Here is a 24,656-nt window from a genome sequence, read left to right as displayed (position 1 = left end):
ATGGACATCTTAGTGTGCTCAATATAAATGGATATGGGAAATTATATTGACATAAACGCACATACCCACACAGTTTGAACTGGATGGACCGGTGTCTTTAATCAATCTTACAAACTATATAACTATGTAGTCACCGAAAGCTTTTCAAAGTCTCTGGGCTCCAGGATCAACAATATAACTTAAAATTTGCCCTGATTTTTCCACATCAGTCACTAACCCTGGAGCTCCTCACCATGTGTAGGTGAGAAATGTAGATTACACATATACCCTGTCCACAGTCCTGCCAACCAGTGGCTCGCAATAACTACATATTCTGTCAAAGAATCACAAGGTAGAAAAGCATTAGACTACATGCAAGTGTTGGGGCTTTTGTATAGTGTTGTTGTACAGTTTCTAAGTATACAGTATTCTGTCTGGTCTCCAAGATCTCCTGCTTCCTCTGTTGTTGTGGCACACTGTGCCTAAAGAGAACATCATCGTCTTGAAAAAAGTGTGACCCTCTATCAGAGTCTCCAAGGAAGAAAATTACATCTGTTGAGGCATTTTTCTAGCATAAGCTTTTTTCCTTTTCAAAATCTGAAATTTCTCTGCAGGATCTTCAAGGCTAAACCTCTTTGATTCTTTCCTGTGCTTCTGCATATCACGTGTTGCTAACAGAATAACATAATTAAAACCATTGCAACAAACAAGCCCATAGAAAATTTTCCTCTTCAGTAGTTTCAAATGAGGGCCTTTCTAAATGTGTGTACAAAAATGGAACTTCAAGAAGTATGCTCACCCCTAAAAGATACCAGAAAATTCTAGACCACATCATAGGAAAGGTAGTGCTGGCCCCAGAGCAGGTAAATAAATAGCAGCGGCTCTCCAAACCCTCCATGTTAGCTGGAATATGCTAATGAGAAAGATAAAACAACATGAAATGACTTGACTCCAAATAAAGACACATTCATAAAAATTAGAATGTTGATCTACCAGGAACCCATGGACTCCCCTCTAGGAATTTGCTGAGGTAACTAATTAACCCTGAAGAAAATGGAAAACATTTGATTAATTTATTTCACCTCAAATACCTCAAAATAATCAGTGAATTTTGTTTGCTACCAAATCTATGCTAAAAGCAACTACTGCATGGCAATAAATAACCTCTACAAAATTAGTTCATAGACATGAGCTTAGTTATTTAGTGTGTAATTTAAAAAAAAGCGCAGTGCTTTTTGCGGGGCGTTTTGCGTTTTTGCACACACATTTTTGATGCATTTTTCACATGTTTTGCATCTTGCATTTTGCTATGCTTTTGTTATTTTTGGCCAATTTGTTGTTGGGCAGATTAAAAAAGGCAAATCGTAGTAAAATTGTGGCAAAATCGTAGCAAAAACACACCACACGCTTTTCTGGAGCTTCTTCATTGAAGTCTATTGAACCACAAATCCACCGTTTAGCGTTTAAAAAAGTCCCTGACCCTTTCCAAAAATGCAGTGGCTAAAAAAAGCATAGATGTGAACGTTTCCCATAGGAAACCATAAAAAATGAACTGTAGTGCATTTCTGCATGAAGCACTAAAAAAAAAAAAAACACATAGGTGTGAACCAGGCCTAAAGACTCTTCAAGTAAAGAAAAATATCTGTTCATCTGTTAAAAATGTACTCAGTTCTAAATTTCCAGTTGTAAACTGAAAGCACACAGCGTTTTTTTTAAACTAAGTGCTGTTAACCCTGCCCATTGTCTTTTGCTAAACTATCAAACCATCAGGTTGACCTAGGATTTTCAGCCGTGCTTCCATTGTCAGTGTGAGCTCTGTGTGTATTCTAATCGGGATCCAGTAGAGAACATAGTATAGAAATATGTATCATTTCTTGGAAGAAAAAAAAAGAAATATGTATCATCATCCATTTCAACTGCATTTGTCATAGTAATTAGTGGAAAGATTGCATTTGTGCTTTTTTTCCTTTACATTTGCCATAATTTCTACAATTCTGAATAAAATCCATCCACATCTGAGCTGTCCTCTAAGAACTCCTAATATCATTTTCTGCTACGGATTTGCGAAATAGCGAACAGTTTTGCTATTTTGACATTATTCTACCTGAACTGCTTGAAGATAATTTTGTGTGCACTGACCCATGTACTCAATGTGGCAAGCAACAATTCAATCTGTTGCACCTCAAGGAGAAGTCACACGCTGCCTGGCTAGCATTATATCTACTAAATAAGACGATTATTAGTATTGATTTATCTATGTAATGCTGAGTTTAAATAGTAGGTTCGTGTCATCTTAATAACTGAGCTCTATGTATCACTTCAGAAATGAAAAAGTCACAGATCAGGAAATTTAAGGGAGAAAAATTATAGAAAATTAGAGATATACAAAAAGGATTGGAGCACGGCAGTAGTATGAAAGCTTAGATAACTGAACAGATGCATATGAGCAGAATAATGCCAGTATGTTTTGATTGGAACCAACTATGGCACCTATTTTGCTTTACCGCAGCAGATGTCATTGCTATTATCTTCAGTTTTCACATGAGCAGAAGGTAACAACAACTCTTATATTGACTTGTGCGGAAGCACACGCTACCAATGCACAGATTAGAAATCTGTAACACAAAGCCAACTACAAGGAATGTGTGTACCAGGTTGAATGTGACACACAAATATAAACACGATTACTGAAATAAATCTGGTTGTTCTGGTATAAAATAACTAAAAAGTAATGAGATAGATGTCATGCAAAATGTATTTAAGAAATGCAGATATCATGATACAGGTGGTCCCCTGGGTTAAAATCAAGATAGGGACTGTTCTTAAGTTGAATTTGTTTGTAAGTCGGAACAGGTACATTTTTGAAGTGTAGCTCCAGCCAAAAGAATAATTTTTAAGTTTTTTGGATAGCATAGGGAAGGGTTAACACCCCTGCAACATTTGTTTTGCTGTCTGTGCCCCTGTTCAGAAGTTGTCAACCCACTTTCTGTCCCTATGACAATTACATTTTGAAAATTTTGGGTTGTTGTTGTGGAAACAAGGATTGGTGATAAAGCTTCAGTGGAGACACCTTTTTCCCATAGTGACTCTTACAGGAGTAAATTTCCCTTCCTAGGGCTAGATTTCCTCTCACTTCCTCTTGTCTCTCTCCGTTTGCAAGTAGGAGCTGTTTGTAAGTCAGATGTTTGTAACCCGGGGACCGCCTGTACAAACCTTTGCATAGCTAAAAATATTTTGTACTTCATTTATATTTGATGCATGATTTAGTGTAACCTAGCCATTTTAACCCCTTCATGCCTAAGCCTTTTTCTGACATTTGTTGCTTATGAGTTAAAATTAGTATTTTATTCTAGAAAATTACTTAGAACCCCCAAACATTATATATATATTATAACATATATAAAATTATATATATATATATATATATATATATATATATATATTTTTTTTTTTTTTCAGAGACCCTAGAGAATAAAATGGCGATCGTTGCAATATTATATGTCACACAGTATTTGTGTGGTGGTCTTTCAAATGCAATTTTTTTGAAGGAAATATATTTTCATGAATAAAGAACAAAACAGTAAAGTTAGCCCAATTTTTTCTGTATAATGTGAACGATGGTGTTACACCAAGTAAATAGATACCTAACATGTCATGCTTTTAAATCGCGCACACTTGTGGAATGGTGACAAACTATGGTACTTATAAATCTAAAAGACACCAAACCCCTCCACTTAAAAGCATTCAAAACGCTAAGTTTGGTTGTTTTGAATACTGTAATTTTTTTAAAAATCTCGGGCCTTTAAGGTTTCAGTAACCAGAAGTGATATCATGACATCGCTTCCGGGTTTCTACATCGGAGACCTGATTAAAGCCGAATCCAGCTTTGTTCGGGTCTTTAGCCAGATGGTGGACGTGCTGGCTGGTCGCTCTGGTCTCCTGGTGGGACAGAAGACCCAGCGAGCTGTGGAAGGTTGTCCCCTTCCGCTCCTTGTAATAACAACTGAGCAGCTGCTTAGCTGCATCAGTTGTTAGTACAAGAAAGCGGACTGTCGGATCTAAACAACAGTACTGGGGTACTGGGGTGATGCCTCCAGCTGCAGGCATCACCCTGGTACAACCCCTTGAAGCCGAGGCTGCATTTTGTGTTCCGCCGATGGGGAGGGGTTAATCTGGGCAAAGGCCTATAAGAAGCCATCTTCTTAAGTAGAGGAGCTCTTGGGTGGGACTATATCAGTGGCAATAAGTAAGCAGTTTTTTGGGGTTAGCTTGGTGATAGAAATTAAGTTAGAGCAGTATTAAACCCAAAAGCAAACATTTATTATATTGCAGCTTACCAATTCTTAGTTTTGATGGCTGTATTAGTTTCCTTTCTTGAGGCTTTCATTCTTCTATTTTCATCTGGTAATCCAGCCAGCAAGTCTGTTGTTTTTCACAGCACAAACTCTCCAGCAGAATGTATCCATTTACATGGATGCGTCAAACCAATTAACCATGGCAGCAGTGAATAAAATGTTAGCTTTTATTTATAATAAAGGGAAAGAAAGCTGCGCACAAAAAAGGTGAAGCTAAAGGCTGCTAGTACAAAGTATATCAAACCCAGAAAAATGTAAAGATGGTACAGCGCCACTAAATAGATAACTAACTAATATGAAGGTGAACCAAAGTCCATAAGTCCATAGGAGGGAGATTTCAGATGTTGGGAATATGACCGTGAATCCCACATCAATCTTGCAAGTAGAGTTTAAGGCAGAGATCACATAAACAATAAGGATGTAACCTTACCGGACAGTTGGACCCCCTGTTACGGAAGGTCAAACAGGCATGCGATATCCACCACCAGGAACAAAACTGCAACAGAATTCCTCTCCTATCGACCACAGACACTGCATTGGACACAGTGCCTGATCTAAAGGTCCAGGGACACTTTACCCGGTCATCCCCTGTGTGCACCCGGGGTTCAGTGAGGTTCGCCGGATCCATGGTCTATGGTTACCCGGAGTGTCTGTGGTCGATAGGAGAGGAATTCTGTTGCAGTTTTGTTCCTGGTGGTGGATATCGCATGCCTGTTTGACCTTCCGTAACAGGGGGTCCAACTGTCCGGTAAGGTTACATCCTTATTGTTTATGTGATCTCTGCCTGAAACTCTACTTGCAAGATTGATGTGGGATTCACGGTCATATTCCCAACATCTGAAATCTCCCTCCTATGGACTTATGGACTTTGGTTCACCTTCATATTAGTTAGTTATCTATTTAGTGGCGCTGTACCATCTTTAGCTTTTATTTATACCTGCAAATCCTTTATCCCAAAAGAAAATATCAGTTTGATGTAACTGTTTATAAATTGTGAGGTTTTGGCTTCAATTTGTTAGTGGTTCTTAATCTACTAATACATTTAACACTCCCAACCCCCCAGACTGACAATACTGCTGTTCCCTGTGCCTTCTCTGGTCATTCCTCCAGAGTTGTGTGTGACTAATACACGAAAGGTGTTACTAGCCATATCACAAGGTACAAAACATAGGGAAAAAAGCAAAAAAAAAAAAGAAAACAGATGCAGCCACCACATCTAATGATCTCCCCCCCAGACTGACAACACTGCTGTTCACTGTGCCTTCTCTGCTCATTCCTCCAGAGTTGTGTGTGACTAATACATGGAAGGTGTTACTTGTCATACTACAAGGTACAAAACAGAGGGAAAAAAAAAACAAAACAGAGGGAAAAAAAAGCAAAAAAAAAGAAAAAACGGATGCAGGCACCACATCTAATGATCGGAAAGCTGCAAAATATTATTTTATTAGTTTTGTGTTTAATACCGCTTTAAGGTTTAGTTAATGGTAGAACTTATGCTCCAGGGATAGAGGCTAATATCAAAGTGGACCTTTCAGTAACTTTAACAGTCTACATGGATACATTCCTGGCATTTACTAATATACAGCAACAGTATCATTTTTTTCAGAAAATCTCCAAGATTTCTCATTAAAAAAAAAAAAAAAAAAAAAACTTTGTGCATGAGTCAGTGACTTTGTCTAGGTTGAGATAATGTCATCATTCTGTTGCAAGCAGGAGTAAGCATTTCCTCAGTTTCCTTTGCCCGCAATGTTCATACTGCAACAATATAAATTTATAGCAAGTCACAAGATGAGAGACTGCAGTAGGAGACTAATCCATGTTAGACATTTGTGAACACAGCCAAGAACTGCAGAGCGACCAGTATTTACATAATTGTGCCATCATTGAGCCAGAACCTCAGTCCAGAAGGTGGGTGGTGACCCAGGATGATATCTGAGTGTCCCTCTCTTCTAGTCATACAAAGAATGCTTATTCAGAAAAACAGCATTCTCTAATTGCTAATTGGCACTCATGCTGAGCGGCTGACCTCCTGTATTCACAATGCATCAGACAGGCCGCTCAGCATGGAACCTGGAAGCAAATGGAGATCACTAAAAGAGCCGTGTCTACTTCACTGATTTAGATCTTTCAGGTATGGTATATACATAGTTACATTGGTCCAGACCAATTGCTAGACCAGTACAACTATGTAAAAATGTACCATGCCTGGAATTCTTCTTTAATATATTATCAGTACTTATGCCTACTAAAATGATACTATTTTTGTAAACATGGATGTTTACATTTTGTAATAGTATCTGACATACGATATTTCTCAATAAACAGTTTGTAAACAAAAAAGAATTTCTAAGTGTCAAATATAAGCAAACTTAGGCTTTCTTGTCTTTGATGATAATTGGAAGAAAGCCGCATGTATCTTTATTTATTTATTTATTTTTTATTTGCCTTCTTTTTACAGAAAAATATGTCACGCCCCTTATGCTGTTTTTCATATCCTCTTATCTTTTCGAAAGTAACCTCAACAAACATAAACACTCAATGAATCCAGCATTGTTTTGCTGTGATCCACGACTCCTGCCATCTTCCTTTGGTATTTCCCTGGTTGCTGGCTGTGTTGTCTTGGAGCCAGCAAGCCCCCAATGACACACCACCAGGACCATCCTAGGCTACAAGACAATAAAATACTAGTGGGTTGCAGCAGTAGGGATATGTCATTCTTATATTGGTAAGAGTAAAGTCAGGGGAGCTGCTGAATTAAAAAAGAAAAACAATTAAAAAAAAAATATATGGATTTTTAAAATTATGTTAGGGAGAGGGTTGTAATGGTGAAAAGTAAATTTTTGTTGTGGTAAGGTTCACTTTAAAGCAGTAGTAAACTCTAGTGTAAAAAAAAAAAAAAGACTTCTCCCTACAAGTTAAGGGCATATTTAGGAAAGACTTATATTAAACCAAAGCCCTCCAGGGGCACACTGTCACCTCTGACAGAGCTTCCATTTTTACCCGGGCTTCCTTCCGGGTTCACGGGCTCTGGCCGTTTGAATGGCTGAGCCATGATAATGTCACTCTAATGCATTCACAAGGGAGTCATGGCCACAGCTCAGACCTCTGAAGGGATGGAATGAGCATGGTGACTCTTTGGAGCTCATGCACCGGTGAATGTTTAGGAGATATTCCTTGTGCCTACAGCTAAGCTTTATAAGCTTACCTGTAGGCGCAAGTGTTCAAGTGGTATTTACTGCTGCTTTAAGCTGCAGTAACAGTGTGGTCTTATGTGCACAGAAGCTGCAGCCCTGAGCAGAGATATTTGTTTTTCATGCTATACCATACCGGTCTTTGCTCTGGCTTATTTGCAAAGCTGTGCCAGAACAAAGTTGCTGTATTTAGGACATATTTTAGGTCTGTTAGTGAAAACAGCAAGTTTGAAAGCACAACTGCAGCCAAAACGTTTAATGTAGAGGGTCTCCAAACTTTTCACATTGTATATACAAATATTTGCAGCCCTTAAAAAATGCACATCAGGGTCCCTTTCAGAGTCCCTCTATAGATCAGGGTCCTCATCAGAGTTCCCCTTACATAGTCAGACTCTGGAGACCTTAATCCTCAATCAGTGCTTAATAAAGTGGTTCTAAAGTCTTACGTTTTTTTTATTTTTTATTTCTTTTATCTTGATGCATTCTTTGCATTAAGGTAAAAAACCTTCTGTGCTGCAGGAACCCGCCCCCTGCCCCCATCCTCTATTTTCTTACCTGAGCCAGATCCGATCCAGTGATGTGCTCTGGCTGCTGTCTGTCTTCTTCATCATTGAGCAGATTGATAGCCATTAGCTCCCGCTGCTATCAGTCAAATGCTGTGATGAGGGAATGGGGGGCGGGGCCTGAGCCACCCACTCTGTTTCAGTAGACGCAGACAGGGCAGCTCAGGAGTGAGCCCTCATGGGTGTCCCCATGGAAAGTGGCACTCGCCGAAGAGGAGAAAACTGGAGTGCTGGTGGGGGACCCCAGAAAAGGAAGATCAGGGCTGATCTGTGCAAAACCATTTGCACAGAGCAAGTACGTATAACATGTTTGTTATTTTAATTTTTAAAGAAAAAAGGTTTAATGTTACTTTAAGGATATGCCACTGAACCTAGCTGGGGGGGTAGATAAAATCTTGTAGCAGGCCAGATGTGGTCCCTGGGCCATAGTTTTAAGGCCCCTGATTTAGGGCATAGAAAGAGCATCTGTCAGATTTTTATTGCTGTCTTTGTTTCTGTTTGGATGATTTCTCCATCCTTTTTCTGTCAGAACTAGAATGATGAGAAATTTCACATAAGGGACACAGACATATCCACATTATTAGTAAAGTGTTAAAAAAAGTTAAAAAAAGTCTGCCAATATTTTATTATTGTCTGTGCCTTCAGTAGCCAATGACAACGGCAGCCTCTATTTCTTGTGTGCGCATTGGGCCAAAGTGAGGCAAATTCTCCCCAGTAGAGTTGTGCAGTTGCAAAAAATCTCCCTAGCAGAGTTATAAATATTGTCCCTGCTCCATTCAACACTGAAATAACATTTTGGCTGATATTAAGGCCCCATGCACATGGGGCGTTTTTAACGCCGCTGTAAGTAGCGTCAGGCGTTTTCTTTTTGCAGCCTAAAAACGCCCCTCCATGTTATTCTATGGCCTCATGCACACAAAGACGTTTTTAAACTGTAAGTGGCCTAGGCGTTTTTAAGCTGCAACAAGAACCCACGACCTGCACGTTCTGAGGACTAGCGTTAGAGAGTTAAAAACGCCTGACACTGCTAAAGACTGAATAACGTTGCTATAACGTTGCTTAACCACTTGCCTACAGTGCACTTTCACCCCCTTCCTGCCCAGACCGATTTTCAGCTTTCAGCGCTCTCACATTTTGACTGAGAATTACTCAGTCATGCAACACTGTACCCATACAAAAATTGTGTCCTTTTTTTCACACAAATAGAGCTTTCTTTTGATGGTATTTGATCAATACTGGGTTTTTTATTTTTTGTGCTATAAATAAAAAAAGACTGAAAATATTGTGAAAAAACGCATTTTTCTTTGTTTCTGTCATAAAATTTTGCAAATTAGTAATTTTTCTTCACAAATTTTGGCCAAAATTTATACTGCTACTTATCTTTGGTAAAAATAACCCAAGTAAGTGTATATTATTTGGTCTTTGTGAAAGTTATAGAGTCCACAAGCTATGGTGCGAATCACTGAAGGCCTATCTCATTTCTTGAGACACTAAAAAGTCAGGAAAGTACAAATACCCCCCAAATGACCCCTTTTTGGAAAGTAGACATTCCAAGGTATTTAATAAGGGGCATGGTGAGTTTTTTGAAGTTGTAATTTTTTCCCACAATGCTTTGCAAAATGAAGATTTTTATTTTTTTTTTTATTTTTTTTTACAAATTGCCGTATTAACAGGTTATTTCTCTCACACAGCACTTGTATACTTGCAACTACACCCCAAAACACATTCTACTACTCCTCCTGAGTATGGCGATACCACATGTGTGAGACTTTTTCACAGCCTGGCCACATACAGAGGCCTAACATTCAATATATTCACATATAATTTCCTGACAACCTATCGCACTTTTGAAGGCCCTGGAGCACCAGGACAATGGAAACCCCCATAAAATGACCCCATTTTAGAAAGCAAACAGCCCAACGTATAATTTTTGAGGCATAATGAGTCTTTTGAATATGTAATTTTTTTCCACAAGTTTTTGGAAAATGTGGAAAGAAAATGAAAACACATTTTTTTTTACACAAAGCTGTCCATTTATGCAATATTTCTAACACATAGCAGGTACATAGCAAAAATTGCACCCCAAAATACATTCTGCTATTCCTCCTGAGTATGGCGATACCACATGTGTAACACTTTTTCACAGCCTGGCCACATACATAGGCCTAACATCCAAGTAGCGCTTTACACAAAGTTGTCCATTTATCCACTTTAAGACTGGGCCTATTTTTGACACTTGGTGTTTACAAGCTAAAATCATTTTTTTTTGCTAGAAAACTACTTGGAACCCCCAAACATTATATATTTTTTTTTAGCAGAGACCCTAGAGAATAAAATGGAGATCGTTGCAATATTTTTTATCACACCATATTTGCGCAGCAGTCTTACAAATACGTTTTTTTTGAAAAAAAATTCACTTTTTTGAACTAAAACATAAGAAAACAGTAAATTTAGCACAATTTTTTTCCATAATGTGAAAGATAATGTTACGCCGAGTAATTAGATACCCAACATGTCTTGCTTCAAAATTGCACATGCTCACAGAATGGCGCCAAACATTGGTACTTAAAAATCCCCATAGGCAACATTTTAAAAATTTCTGCAGGTTACTAGCTTAGAGTTACAGAGGAGGTCTTGGGCTCAAATTATTGCTCTCGCTCTAACGATCGCGGCGATACCTCACATGTATGGTTTGAACACCGTTTACATATGTGGGCGGGACTTGCGTATGCGTTTGCTTCTGCGCGCAAGCTAACGGGGACAGGGCGCTTTAATTTTTTTTTTTTTCCTATTTATTTTATTTATTATTTTTTTATTTTTACACAGTTTAAAAAAAAAATGTTTTGATCATTTTTATTCCTATCACAAGGAATGTAAACATCCCTTGTAATAGAAATAGGCATGACAGGTCCTCTTTATTGTGAGATCTGGGGTCAAAAAGACCTCACACCTCACAACTACACTAAAAAAGCAAAAAAAAAAAAAAAATTGTTGAAAGAGGAAAAAAAAAAAAGCAAAAAAAAAAAGCGGCCCTTTAAACCGGTTGCTAGGCAACGTCTTTTGACGTAGCTCCGGTCCTCCAAGACCATAGAGTTGAGTGAGGGCCATCTTGCCCTCACTCGACTTCCTGTCTCTGAGGATCCGGGACCGGATAGTTTTCCCCGCTGCCGGCGGGTCCGGTAAGCTGGGAAAACGTCTGGGACGCGGCAGGAGGGGGGGCACCTCTTCCCCTGCACCGTAAGGGTAATTCCGCGGTGAATCCGCCACTGGGACCACCCTTATCTGAAAGCCGACCGCCCGCCATTTCAAAAAATACCGGGGTTATGGGGGCTATCTGCTGCCATAACCCCAGTATTTAGCTTTTACTGGCCGACGCATATAGTCGTTAGGCGGTCAGTAAGTGATTGCATGTATATGGCAAACAGGTGACGATGACTGATGGGGTGACAGGTGACGATGACTGATGGGGTGACAGGTGACGATGACTGATGGGGTGACAGGTGACGATGACTGATGGGGTGACAGGTGATGATGATTGATGAGGTGACAGGTGACGATGATTGATGAGGTGACAAGTGACGATGATTGATGGGGTGACAGATGACAATCACTGACGGGGTGACATGTGACGATGATTGATGGGGTGACAAGTGACGATCACTGATGGGGTGTCAAGTGACGATGATTGATAGGGTGACAGGTGACGATGACTGATGGGGTGACAGGTGACGATGACTGATGGGGTGACAGGTGACGGTGATTGATGGGGTGACAGGTGACGGGCGATGGTCACTGATGGGTGACAGGTGACGGTGCACGGTGGTACTGATGGCAGTCTCTGGTGACCGGTGAACTTTAGGCTACATTCACATGTGAGCGTAGCGATCATGGGCAGAATCACTGCGATTCTGCCCGTGATCCAGAAATCATTGCAAATCGCGGGACGCCTGTGCGTTGCCCGTGATTTGCAATAGCACCCCAAATGCTGTGCGATGCTGCAGCGATTTCCGCCTGCCGAATCGAGGTAACATCACGCAAACAACGCATGACGCCCCAAAGAAACTCTTGTACCTTTTTTGGGCGTCATGCGATGTTTGCGCGATGTTACCGTGATTCGGCAGGCGGAAATGGCGGCAACATCGCACAGCGTTTGGGGTGCTATTGCAAATCACGGGCAGCACACAGGCATCCCGCCATTTGCAATGATTTCTGGATCGCGGGCAGAATCGCGGTTATTCTGCCTGCGATCGCTACTTTCACATGTGAACGTTATGGGTGTCAATTTCTGGGCACTGATGAGGTGACTGTTGGGTGACAGGGGACATTGGGGGGGGGCTGAGGACTGTGTGTGGGGACCTTTATTTGTATGCTTTTTACTTTTTACAGGGGTACAGAGCAGTAACTCACTATTTCTAGCTCTTCTCCCCTCATACTGGAAACTGTATGAGGAGAGAAGAGCTAGTAACACTGAGTTACTGCTCTTTGTTTACATTTTGTGATCGGCTGTGAATGGATTCACAGCCGATCACATAGTAAACAGTCACTGTCAGTGACTGTTTACTACCGCCGGTGACAGCTGTGTTCCTACGGAACACAGTGCCACCGACATGACCGCGCTGCGCGCTCCCGATCGCGCATGCGCGGTCATCTCCCGGGCGCCTCCATTGTGATCGGCTGTGTCATTGGAACACAGCCGATCACGTGGGAAACAGCCATGCCTATTGGCTGTTTCCCCCCTGCCGGTGATCGGCTGTGTCCCGGGGACACGCCGACACCGGCAGTGCACGGCGGCACGCCCGCGATCGCGCGCCTGCCCTGCTTGAATGGGCGGACGTCATATGACGGCCGCCCAGGATAATAGCCGCACCGTCCCGCCGTCATATGACGGCGGGCAGGCGGTAAGTGGTTAATGTGCGTTAAGCCACGTTATACGTTTTTTTTTCTTCCATTTAAAATCAATGGTTCCCTATGGGAGCCTATTGATTTGATTGGAAGTCGCACCGCAAGTCGGATCCGACTTGCGGGACGACTTGCGCTGTGAGAATCTTAAGGGGGAACTCCACCCCAAAATGGGAAAAAAAACGGTGTGGGGGTCGCCCCCAGGTTTCAAACCAGGCCCTTCGGGTCTGGTATGGAATTTTAGGGTAGCCCCATGCCGAAAAAAAGGCCTGGGGTCCCCCCAAAATCCATACCAGACCCTTATCCGAGCATGCAGCCCGGCAGGCCAGGAAAGGGGAGGGGACGAGCGAGCGGCCCCACCCCCCCTGGACCACACCTGGCCACATGTCCTCAACATGGAGGGGTGTTTGTGCTTTGGGGCAGGGGGGGCTCTGCACCCCCCACCTCAAAGCACCTTGCCCCCATGTTGATGAGGACAAGGGCCTCATCCCCACAACCCTGGCCGGTGGTTGTGGGGGTCTGCGGGCAGGGGGCTCATCGGAATCCGGAAGCCCCCTTTAACAAGGGGGCCCCCCAGATCCCGGACCCCCTCCCTATGTGAATGGGTATGGAGTACACTGTACCCCTACCCATTCACCCCATAAAAGGCAGTGTATGTAAATAACGACAGGAGACGTTTTGGAAAGTTTATTAAAAATCTTCATCTGTTCTTCTCTGGTCTTCTCCCTCTCCTGGTGTTCTCCCTCTCCTGGTCTTCTCCCTCTCCTGGTCTTCTGGTCTTCTGCTCTTTTGCCCTCGGCTCTTCTCTTCTCTTCTCTTCTCTTCTCTTCTCTTCTCTTCTCTTCTTCTTCTTCCTCCGGTCCTCCTCCGACGATGTCTTCGATGATTATGCCGGTCTCCGGTCTCTGCAGCTTGTTATATAGCCATTAGGGGCGTGGTCGCTCGGTGACATCATCGGGAGACCCCGCCCCTTATGTCACAGATGACGTCATCTGTGACATAAGGGGGCGGGGCCTCCCGGTGACGTCATCGGGGGCCACATCTACAATGGCTATATAACAAGCTGCAGAGACCGGAGACCGGCATAATCATCAGAGACATCGTCGGAGGAGGACCGGAGGAAGAAGAAGAAGAAGAAGAAGAAGAGAAGAGAAGAGAAGAGAAGAGAAGAGAAGAGAAGAGAAGAGAAGAGAAGAGAAGAGAAGAGAAGAGAAGAGAAGAGAAGAGAAGAGAAGAGAAGAGAAGAGAAGAGAAGAGCCGAGGGCAAAAGAGCAGAAGACCAGGAGAGGGAGAAAACCAGGAGAGGGAGAAGACCAGGAGAGGGAGAAGACCAGAGAAGAACAGATGAAGATTTTTAATAAACTTTCCAAAACGTCTCCTGTTGTTATTTACATACACTGCCTTTTATGGGGTTAATGGGTAGGGGTACAGTGTACCCCTACCCATTCACATAGGGAGGGGGTCCGGGATCTGGGGCCCTTGTTAAAGGGGGCTTCCGGATTCCGATGAGCCCCCTGCCCGCAGACTCCCACAACCACCGGCCAGGGTTGTGGGGATGAGGCCCTTGTCCTCATCAACATGGGGGCAAGGTGCTTTGAGGTGGGGGGTGCAGAGCCCCCCCTGCCCCAAAGCACAAACACCCCTCCATGTTGAGGGCATGTGGCCTGGTGTGGTCCAGAGGGGGTGGGGCCGCTCGCTCGTCCCCTCCCCTTTCCTGGCCTGCCGGGCTGCATGCTCGGATAAGGGCCTGGTTTGGAACCTGGGGGGTACCCCCACGCCGTTTTTTTTCCCATTTTGGCGTGGAGTTCCCCCTTAAGATTCTCACAGCGCAAGTCGTCCCGCAAGTCGGATCTGACTTGCGGTGCGACTTCCATTCAAATCAATAGGCTCCCATAGGGAACCATTGATTTTGAATGGAGGCAGAAAAAAACGCTGCTAAAAGCAACGTGGCAAAACGTGCAATAACGCCAATGGAAAAAGCTACTGAAAGCACGTTTTTACAGCTGCTTTTTCCGGCGTCAGAACTAACTTTGACGCACGTTTTTTCTAACGCCCCGTGTGCATGAGGCCTAAGTGTAAAATTTGTTAGCCATTTTGCTTTCAGCCAACTTTTTATAGTAGTATGCAACAGGGATGCTATTAGAACAGCAGGGTGCCGTTAAAACCTGAATTACAGCAGGAAAAACTTTGTGAATCATTGGTATACACACAAAAAGCCCATGCTGCCTGGATCTAATTGTTTATTATTCTATTCTGCTAACACGATGTGTGCATTTGTGCATGTGTTGAAACTTATTTTCTATCAAGGACAAATGTATAATATAGTGCTTCTGTCATCACTGTCATAAAAACTGTACTGCTTTTAAAACTACCCACAATATAGTGGGTCAATTTAATAGCTTTTCCTCAATTAGGAGCATGATTATTTCAAATCCAAAATAGGAAAAACATAGGCTGTCAGTGAACACAAAATAATTCCGTAAAGAGTACAAGCTGGCTTTTCTTCAGAACCAAAAGCAAAAATTATCCAACTTTATACCACAGCTTCCGCATGACTTAAAAAAGCATAATTTTTTTTTTCTAAGACACATTTAACGGTTTTGACTTTATGTATATGAAATGGTATTATGATTAGGAAGCAGTTAAAAAAAGAGGATTTGTAATTCAAACCATTGATCTCAGATTCTAGGTTAATGCAGTCAGCTAAGTAGAACATTGTTTAGTGAATGATGTAGAAAGATTTGGAACGCCATGTACTCTGCCTCCTGACAGATAGAAATATATGAAGGAAAGCATTCATTAATAGTATGCCATTACACAGAACAGGGCAAAACATTTTATTAGGATAAATGTCCATTTAAATGGCATAAATGAAAAGGCTGGAAAATGTCAAGTGTATATAGTGGACACGGAGGGGGAGATTTACTAAAACTGGCGTACCCAGAATCGGGTTCAGCTGTGCATAGTAACCAATTTGTTTCTAACTTTAGCTTATTCAATTAAGCTTTGACAATAAAACCTGAAAGATGATTGGTTACTATGCGCAGCTGCACCAGATTCTACGCACACCAGTTTTAGTAACTTTCCCCCACTATGGCATCCAGTTAGCTGAATGGTGTGAGGTTGAACTTTAAAACCAAAAAGGGGGGTGTTTCAAAGTTCAGCCTTGCTGAACTTGCTAAAAGTTTTCCTATACAGTAAACCCCCGTAATATCGCGGTTCAGTTTTTCGCAGTCCCGGTGATTCACGTTTTTTCTGTAAGACCTATTCATTTTGATATTGCGTATATTTTCGCCATTTCACAGCATTGTTTATGAGTTTAAATCTCGCGTCACGATAGAAAAGCCGTAAGTACCAATTCAGCCAATCAGAGCATCGATATTGTTTTCTCGGCCGCTGATTGGCTGTTGTGTTCTAGAAGCATCTCGCTGCTCGCCCTGCTCTGTCTCAGTTCCGCTTGTCTCCCTATAGTGTACGGTGTTCCACATAACTTTGAGTGTTTTGTGCTCTTGCTCTCTCTCAATATCATTTATGTGTTTAAATGTGTTTCTATTGTTTTTAAAAGTGTGTTTAAAGACCTTAAAATGCTTTTAAAGGACCGTAAAAGTTATAAAAACATGCCTAGGGTGTATTTAAATAGGGTATTTCACGGATTTCCACTTATTGCGGGTGGGTCTGGAACGTAACCCCTGCGATGGAGGGGCGTTTACTGTATACAAGATGAATTTTTTGAATTTTCATTCAGCTCCCTATTTACATGTTTTGAACCTCAGTTTCAAAGGATCTAATCGTTCACCACTACCTTATGGAATCAAAGGGTAGATACACGTGGCTTTTAAAGGCAGTTCACCAAAATTTTAAGTTGGCAGGGGTTAGAACTTCTGTCCAATTGTTATTGGTGTTTCTGCATCTCTGAATTTTTACTCAAATATGTGCATCATTCTTTTTACTGAAAAGGCACAACAAAATGGCAAACATAAGATTGCAAATTCAGCTCTAGGGTCGCTGGTTCGAATACCAACCGTGACACTACCTGCCTTGAGTTTGCATGTTCTCACTATGCCTGCATGAGTTTCCTCCGGGTACTTCGGTTTCCTCCCACACTCCAAAGACACGCTGGTATGTTTATTGACTCCAGTCAATTGACTTCTAGCCCTAGTTTGTGTATATATGGATGTGAGTTAGGAACCTTAGATTGAAAGCCTCTTGAGGGCAGGGACTGATGTGAATGCATTATATATATGTAAAGTGCTGCATAAATTGACAGTGCTATATACAGTGCTATATATATATATATATATATATATATATATATATATATATATATATATATATATGTATGTATGGTGCTATACCTGGAATTAATAAAAATGAATAACATGTATGTTGTATAATGTATAGTCAATATTATTTCAGCATATACTTTCAGGAGCAGCCAAAACACCTTTTATTGCAAGAGACACAGCCAAAACATCTACTTTAGTTACTTCTAAACAGCTTAATCTGACACCTCCTTTACATACAAAGTGAAGATCCATCTTGGTTAATTAATTCAAAGCTACAATGTTTAGCAAAAAAAAAAAAAAATGTGAGGATTTAGTACCTTCAGGCAAAGACTAAATTGTGTAAAGACGCTTACACAAGAACAATGTGTAGTACAAAAGAACGATGAATGCTAGAGGCTCTTGAATTAATTTCTAGTTCAGTAATAATAGACACTTCTCTAGTAGATTGTTATAGGCTATACACCTTTATACTATATAATTTTCTTTCATATCATTTCTTCTCTGCTTCTTTATCATTAGTTGAGTAAGAGGTCTGTATCATAGTCATTGTACATGTAGGAGAATAGTAAAGTACTCTGTTAAACGTTGTACCCAGACACAGATTTTTTGCTGAATGGCCTAGGCTTAATACATGGAGAAATCCTTATGTTATGATTATAGAGCTTATACAGATAAATTTGGGACAAAAATAAGTAGCAAGTGTTCACACTACTAGTTACCTATTGGCTAATGACAGTAGGTACCCATTTCAATGGTATGCAAACGACTGAAAAAAGGAACTGGGTGGCTGGCAGGCAGGTGGGTTGTCTTGTTTTGTCTGGTTTTCTGTTTAGAGATTATTAGTCTTCATCCAGATCTACCCATTACTGCCATAAAAGCATAAATATGGAAATTGTTAGAAACATATGGAGTACTGAATGTACAGAAGGGCTACAGGGGGTCTCATCTCTTCATTCTGGAAAATGTGTTCCCTACAAGTACGACAAGCTCAAGAAAAGTTGATAACAGCTTAGAACACAGAAACTTTCACCTTGGGAAATATGTCCAGTCTACTTCACACATATCACCTGAACCATACCATAATCTGTGAATGATATTCATCTGCTTAACATGGACGAAAGCTTTAATCTATTTCAGATTTCCCAGCAGCTATATAGCATGAATGCCTACTCGACAATCTTTTCAATTTATATCCATCTTACTACAGTTCTAGTTGTTTTTTTAGAGCTATAGAAGATTGCACAATCAGATTGCAATATGTATGGCCAGCTTTAGAGAATGATTCTATAGACAAATTATCATGATCTAGGCTAGACTTTTCAAAGCAAAAGGTTAGCATGCCATCATTGAGTGATTCTATTGATGTCCTGAAACAGTGACTATACAATGAAAATTCTAAAACATGTAAATAATATTACATATCTTGCTATGGACAGTAAATACAAAATGCTGGCAAAAGACAGCCCCATAAAATGCTACATACAATACTGTCACTATAGCGTGTATGCAATATTAATGTTAACATTCTTCAAGGCAGACAAGAATATAGCACTACCCTGGTTATAAAGGAGTTAAAGCTGAAAACATGTAATCATACAATTTAGCCCTGAAGTAACAAGTGAAGACAGCGAATGAAGATGAAACAAGCAGCTGGATTTCATTGAATGGGTTTTGTTTAGCTTTTTATGGCCAGGTGTTTTGCTCTACCTGTCACATAACATAAAAGATCTCAAATGTTTTGTTGTTGCTTGTAATCCTGTCAGCCTTGAAGCAGTCTGTTGCACATCACAGACTTCTGACCTTTTAAGCACATAGAAGCAAATGAATATCTAATTACATCAGTGCATTTCCTTTCATTAACAGGTTCAGTGCAGTAATTACACACGGCACACATAAGACGCTTCCTTTAGTACCTAGGTGAGATAGCACACCAATATTATTCTTCATATTCTCAAAAGCATAAGTGCTAATTGTTCCTGGTCGCCCAGGAAAAGTTGTCCTTGGAAACATGCTTCATTTTTAGTACAAAATACCCACACAATATAGGTCTCTCTTTATGTTTGATGAGACGGCACACATAAGACGCTTCCTTTAGTACCTAGGTGAGATAGCACACCAATATTATTCTTCATATTCTCAAAAGCATAGGTGCTAATTGTTCCTGGTCGCCCAGGAAACGTTGTCCTTGGAAACATGCTTCATTTTTAGTACAAAATACCCACACAATATTGGTCTCTCTTTATGTTTGATGAGAAATCCCCAGAGAAAATCAACAAAAGGTGAACCGAACAAACAAAGGATGATTATTAAAAAAAAAAAAAAAAAAAAAGCAAGTTAATTTTAATGAGATTTAAAAATTATAATCGCATGGCTGAAAATACAAAAAATATTTGCCCTTATGTACAGCTTCATGAGTTCAGGCTATAATAATAATAATAATAATAATAGAAAAAAGCTTATTTACACTTCAACTCCATATTTTCACTAAAACTCCAACTTTCTATATGTAATTGTTAACAATTTTTAAAAAAGCATATTTATATTTCAATTTTTGCATGTAGTAGTTAAATTATTTTCTAATGATTTACAAATTTAATAATGTGAGTAATAAATTAATAACATTTAAACTAAGCAAAAGGAGCTTCATACAGTTAAATAAATATGACTTAGGCAAGTTGTACTTCCAGCTGTCAGATTAGTTAATGTTAACAATAAAAAGCCTTGTTAAGTCGTCTGAATCTTACCTTTATAAGACAATCGTAGCCGTGGTTGTGTTGTGTCAATTGTCAGAGAGCCAGACAAATGAATTCCAAAGAGAAGTAAAGCTTTAATCAGGTAAATTGCCATGCTGGTCAAAGTCAGTTCTAAGTAGTTCTCCTTGGTATGTACTTCAGCTTTCTGCTAGAGTTTAGAGAATAGCTCTCTTTTCAGTGACTTCAATATCTCCCCGAGGAATCCCCTCTCTTCCTAGTACACATTTCCTTTTTGTCATGCTTCATTACAATGTGTAACATAGAGTGGTCTCTTGCCAAGACATTTGTTTACAGACTGCCTTGTCATTCCTAAGTCTTGCCCAGTGCTGTGCTGTCTCGCAGTCCTGTGCTCAGTATTGCCAGGCGGTCGGAGAATCCAGCTGAAGAAAGTCCATTCAAATAAAAGAAAAAATACTCCTCCCTGCTGCACCCTGCTAGAAACCCCTTCCTTACTGGGACTTGCCAGAGTGTTCCTTTAATTCACCTTTCACTTTTCATAATTAGAAGCCAAATGTATATATTTAAAAAAAAAAAAAAAAAGGCACTGTTAGATCTTAGCAGGGATGCTGGTTTGGGCTGTCAGCCGCTCTCTCTAGCAAGAGAGCAGTGGAGGATGAGGGAATAGATTTCACTACTCAATTGCCAGGCAACTCCTACTCACTGCACAGTAGCTATTTGTGTCTTTGCCCAATTACCATTTTTGAAATGTGCCTTTCATGTGTCTGAATAGGCTGTGCTTTTAAAGATTGATTGGAAGAAAATCAAGCCATATGGTTGTCATAATTTTTTAGCACAGTAAAGTATCTTAAAAGCCAAGTTTGATTTTTATATCATAAATGGGATTTTAGATCTGAAAGATCTACATAAAATATTTTGCCTTACATTGTATTTTATTATGTGAGGTAAAAGAAAAGATAACATTTTCTGTGTAAGAAAAATGCATCTAGATGAGATAGGTTTAGGTCTAGGTTGGCAGAAAAAGCACTTCTACTTACCTGATCCCCCATGTGCACAGGCTCACCCCATGCTGCTAAGACCAATACCCACAGGTTCTTCTCACCTACCTGTAGATTTAATGACTTGCTGCCCACATAATGTATGTGTGGCAGCAAAGACGGTGGGCTCATGCCCATATGACACTTATGTGCATCCATAGGTGTCAGAGCTTTCTGTGCTGAGACCATGCTCTCTGTCCCCTTCCAGCACAGTGACTGAGCTTTCAAGGACATATCTTTGTCCATACTAATGATCAGGAGTCCATGGGACTGACTGATGATCATGCAAGCACTGTTTTGCAGCCAATCCCAGTGGTCATATAACCGGCCAATACTTCCTACTAATTTTTGTTTTCCCTGGAGGTCAAATTTAGGGAGAACAGTGCTGTAGCCAACCTATTTTCAGCCTTGTGATTGGACAATGGAGGAGCAGCAACATTTTATTGAATCAACTCTGCTAACTTTATACTATCCTACTTTCAGTGCTGCTCTGCTGTTCCTGATGATGTCATACTGACGAAACGCGTAGAGCGCCATCACGTCATTTCAGCTTTTGGTTGGAACGCACATCCGGCGGCTGGAACGCATCGCGTTCCGGAAGTATACCGCGAACTATGAAGTTGCAGTCATTGCTATTGCTAATCACGCTAGTTTTTACTTCTAATATGTGAGTACGTTTCTTATCTAATAAAATGACATTTTGAAGCAATACTTCACTATGTGAGCCCTTCTTTTTCCTCCATATGGTCTGGATCTCCCAATACATATATTATTTGATGGCAAATTGATTGAGTGTGATATTTATTGGAGAGTATTGCCCTGTACCTTTGAGAGAGGACCTAACTGGATGCCCAGAGTTACTAAGACCGATGCCTATGATCTGATGGGATTATACCCCTGAGTATTATCACACCTATTACCCCTATAGGGGTATCTAGTTCTGAGTGCGGTCAATATTGAGAGGGTAGCACTACTGTTTCCTCACCTGCACGACCACCTTTGGATCACCCCAAGATCTACCATTTTGGGACTCCATATATTTATTCATCTTATGGACTATTGTCAGATATACACTTGGTCACCTTTGTACTAGTCACCTTATCAATTAATTTTTGTGGATTTACTTAACCACTTCACTACTTACCACATATTATTTGGGCTGTCTATTTTCTGTTGATTGGATTAATTATCGTTCATTTGATAAACTATTTATTGAGTTATTTACAGTGATTTATACACTGAGGTCACTTATTTGTGCACGTTGTGTCACCTTTTTGGATACTATTTATTATTGATGCTATACACTGCACTAAAGCACTTATTGAACAATTGGCACTTTATATTTACTGTTTACATACTTATGTTTATATTGATGCATTTATGTTATTTATTGCACTGTAGCACATAATATTTCATTTATTGCTTACATAATTCTGTGGACATATTGACCTAGGCAGCTCCATTTACCTTCCCCCCCCCCTTTAATACACTTTATATACCACTTTTGGGGTTATATTTAGGAGGTAGGCTGCAGCCAAATAATTATCCTTAGTGCGGATTTTCTTTCTCTACTTTCAGTGTGTTTCCTGTCAGATAGTGATTCGCTAAACGTTCTGCCCCTCCCACTCCAATATGAGTGCTTTGCAGGGGATGCCAGGAGGCTCATTAGAGAATAGGTTCAGCCATTTATGCTATTTCTATGTGAACATATACTATAGCATATTTTTTTAGAATACTTAACTGGTGCTTTTTTAATATCTGCGTTCAACTTTGAGGTCAACTTTAGTGATTATTTGTATTCCAAGACAGATTGCCTCAAACAGATAAAAGCTTACATTTTCCTCTAAGCTGTAGGAACAAATAAGTTGTAATATGACAGCTAATCCCAAACTGTAAAATGTACTGATTTTATTAGGCTTGTATAATTTCTGATGGGTTTACAGTGAAACATCCAACAAATGCTAAATAATAGATAATATAATTAATGTAGCATACATATGAATCTTTAGGTTGGTCAATACTGAAATAACTAAAAAACTTTTTTTCACAGCTGTGTTTGCATCTGGAAATCTGAAACATGGTGAATATAAGACATGTATGAGCTGGCATTTTGTCTTTTGTCTAGCACTTCACCAGTATAATTAATTGGCACCTCGAATATTGTCAATGGTGATGAGCCAGAACCTACATGAAACTGTCACATAATTGCAGGCCACCAGGCTAATCAACTATGACCATAGAATTCCCCAACTAGCAGTCACTTTTAAAAAGGGGTTGGGAGGGGGCGTGGCCGCTGCGTAGCTGTATGGACGTGTGAGCTCGCTGCTCCGCCGACCCAGGGATAACTATCCAGCAACATCGGCGCTCCGACTCATCCGATTGCCTCACCAGGACCCTCATCGGCTTCACCTCATCCTACGGCGTCCATCGGTATGGCTCGGAAGAAGAAAGACAGGCGGGAAGCCCCGTCAACTTCAGCATTTCTTTATGCCCCATAGCCAGCAGAGGAGCCAAAATGGCGCCGGCAGTAGCTCCCCGGCCTCCTCGAGCGGGACCTCTCCGGCGCAACCCAGCCCTACTCCTCAGCAGTGCCAGAAGGCAGGACAGCCCCGGTCTCCCACTGCATCAACACCGCTCACAGGCAGCCCGGCGAAAAGCAGACCACGGCTGATGGAGGACTCGCCACATGGGGAGGTAAGCCATGAGGAGGTCTCCTCACTGAATTCCACCAGAGAGCTTGCTTTTAACATAGACTCCTTCCCTGTCAGTGACCGGCCGGTCTCGGAAGTGAAGCTGAGGGACATGATGATGTCCCTAAGGGCCTCCATGCACGCTGACTTCATGGCCTGTGTAAAGTCATTCAAGGGAGAGGTCAAGGCCTTGGGTGGCCGCATGGACAAAGTGGAGAACAAAATGGGGGAATTTGCTGCATCCCACAACGAACTAATTGACTCCCACTACTCCCATGAGGAAGAGATAGATAAATTAAAAAACAAAATTGCTGATATGGAGGACAGATCCCGGCGTAACAACGTCAAAATTCGGGGGGTCCCCGAATCTATCCAGCCCACTGATCGCGAACGTTACGCCAGGGATCTGATCCCCGCAGTCCTTCCCTCTGCACCATCCTCGGAGCTGGTGATTGATTGCATACACCGCCTCCATAAACCTTCCCACACCTCTGAAGATATACCGAGGGATGTTATCATGCGAATTCACTTTTACCACATAAAAGACCGATTGATGTCGGAGTTCCGCAAAATGACCCCTGTCCCGGATCAGTATGCCAGGATCCAGCTGCTTGCTGACTTATCCCAACATACTCTCCAAAAACGGAGGAACCTCCAACCGATTACCAAGGCGTTGAGGAATCACGCTATTGTATACAAGTGGTGATTCCCGGTTAAGCTGACTGTCACATACCACAATAAGGCCCACACTATCACATCTATGCAAGCTGGGCTGGATCTGCTGCAGTCATGGGGAATTCTTCCTACTCCCGGAGCGGATCCCTCCACACCGTCCACCAGGGTGTCCCCTCTCCCGGAAGAGTGGCACACGGTCGCATATGGGAAGAAGGGAAAGAAATCCTCCAAAGGAACGCCGCCTCACGTTACCAATACTTGAAGGTCCCT

At 41.2% G+C, this 24,656-nt stretch overlaps 1 protein-coding gene across 2 annotated transcripts in view; it reads right to left on the bottom strand.

Moving 5' to 3' along the window:
- SEMA3E (semaphorin 3E) overlaps positions 1–20,432 on the bottom strand; it is a 217,190-nt gene extending 196,758 nt beyond the window's left edge. For both annotated transcript variants that reach the window (XM_082255417.1, XM_082255418.1), the window contains exon 1: positions 20,018–20,432. In XM_082255417.1, the coding sequence (XP_082111543.1) occupies positions 20,018–20,120 (103 nt within the window). In that variant the 5' untranslated portion in view covers positions 20,121–20,432. The remainder of the gene's footprint in view (positions 1–20,017) is intronic.
- Positions 20,433–24,656: the final 4,224 nt, after the last annotated feature.

Source organism: Pelophylax lessonae (assembly GCF_965119305.1).
Source record: "Pelophylax lessonae genome assembly, chromosome: 4".
Classification (NCBI taxonomy): Eukaryota; Metazoa; Chordata; class Amphibia; order Anura; family Ranidae; genus Pelophylax; species Pelophylax lessonae.
Note: the sequence above shows the minus strand (reverse complement) of the source record. Positions and strands in the feature narration are given on the sequence as shown.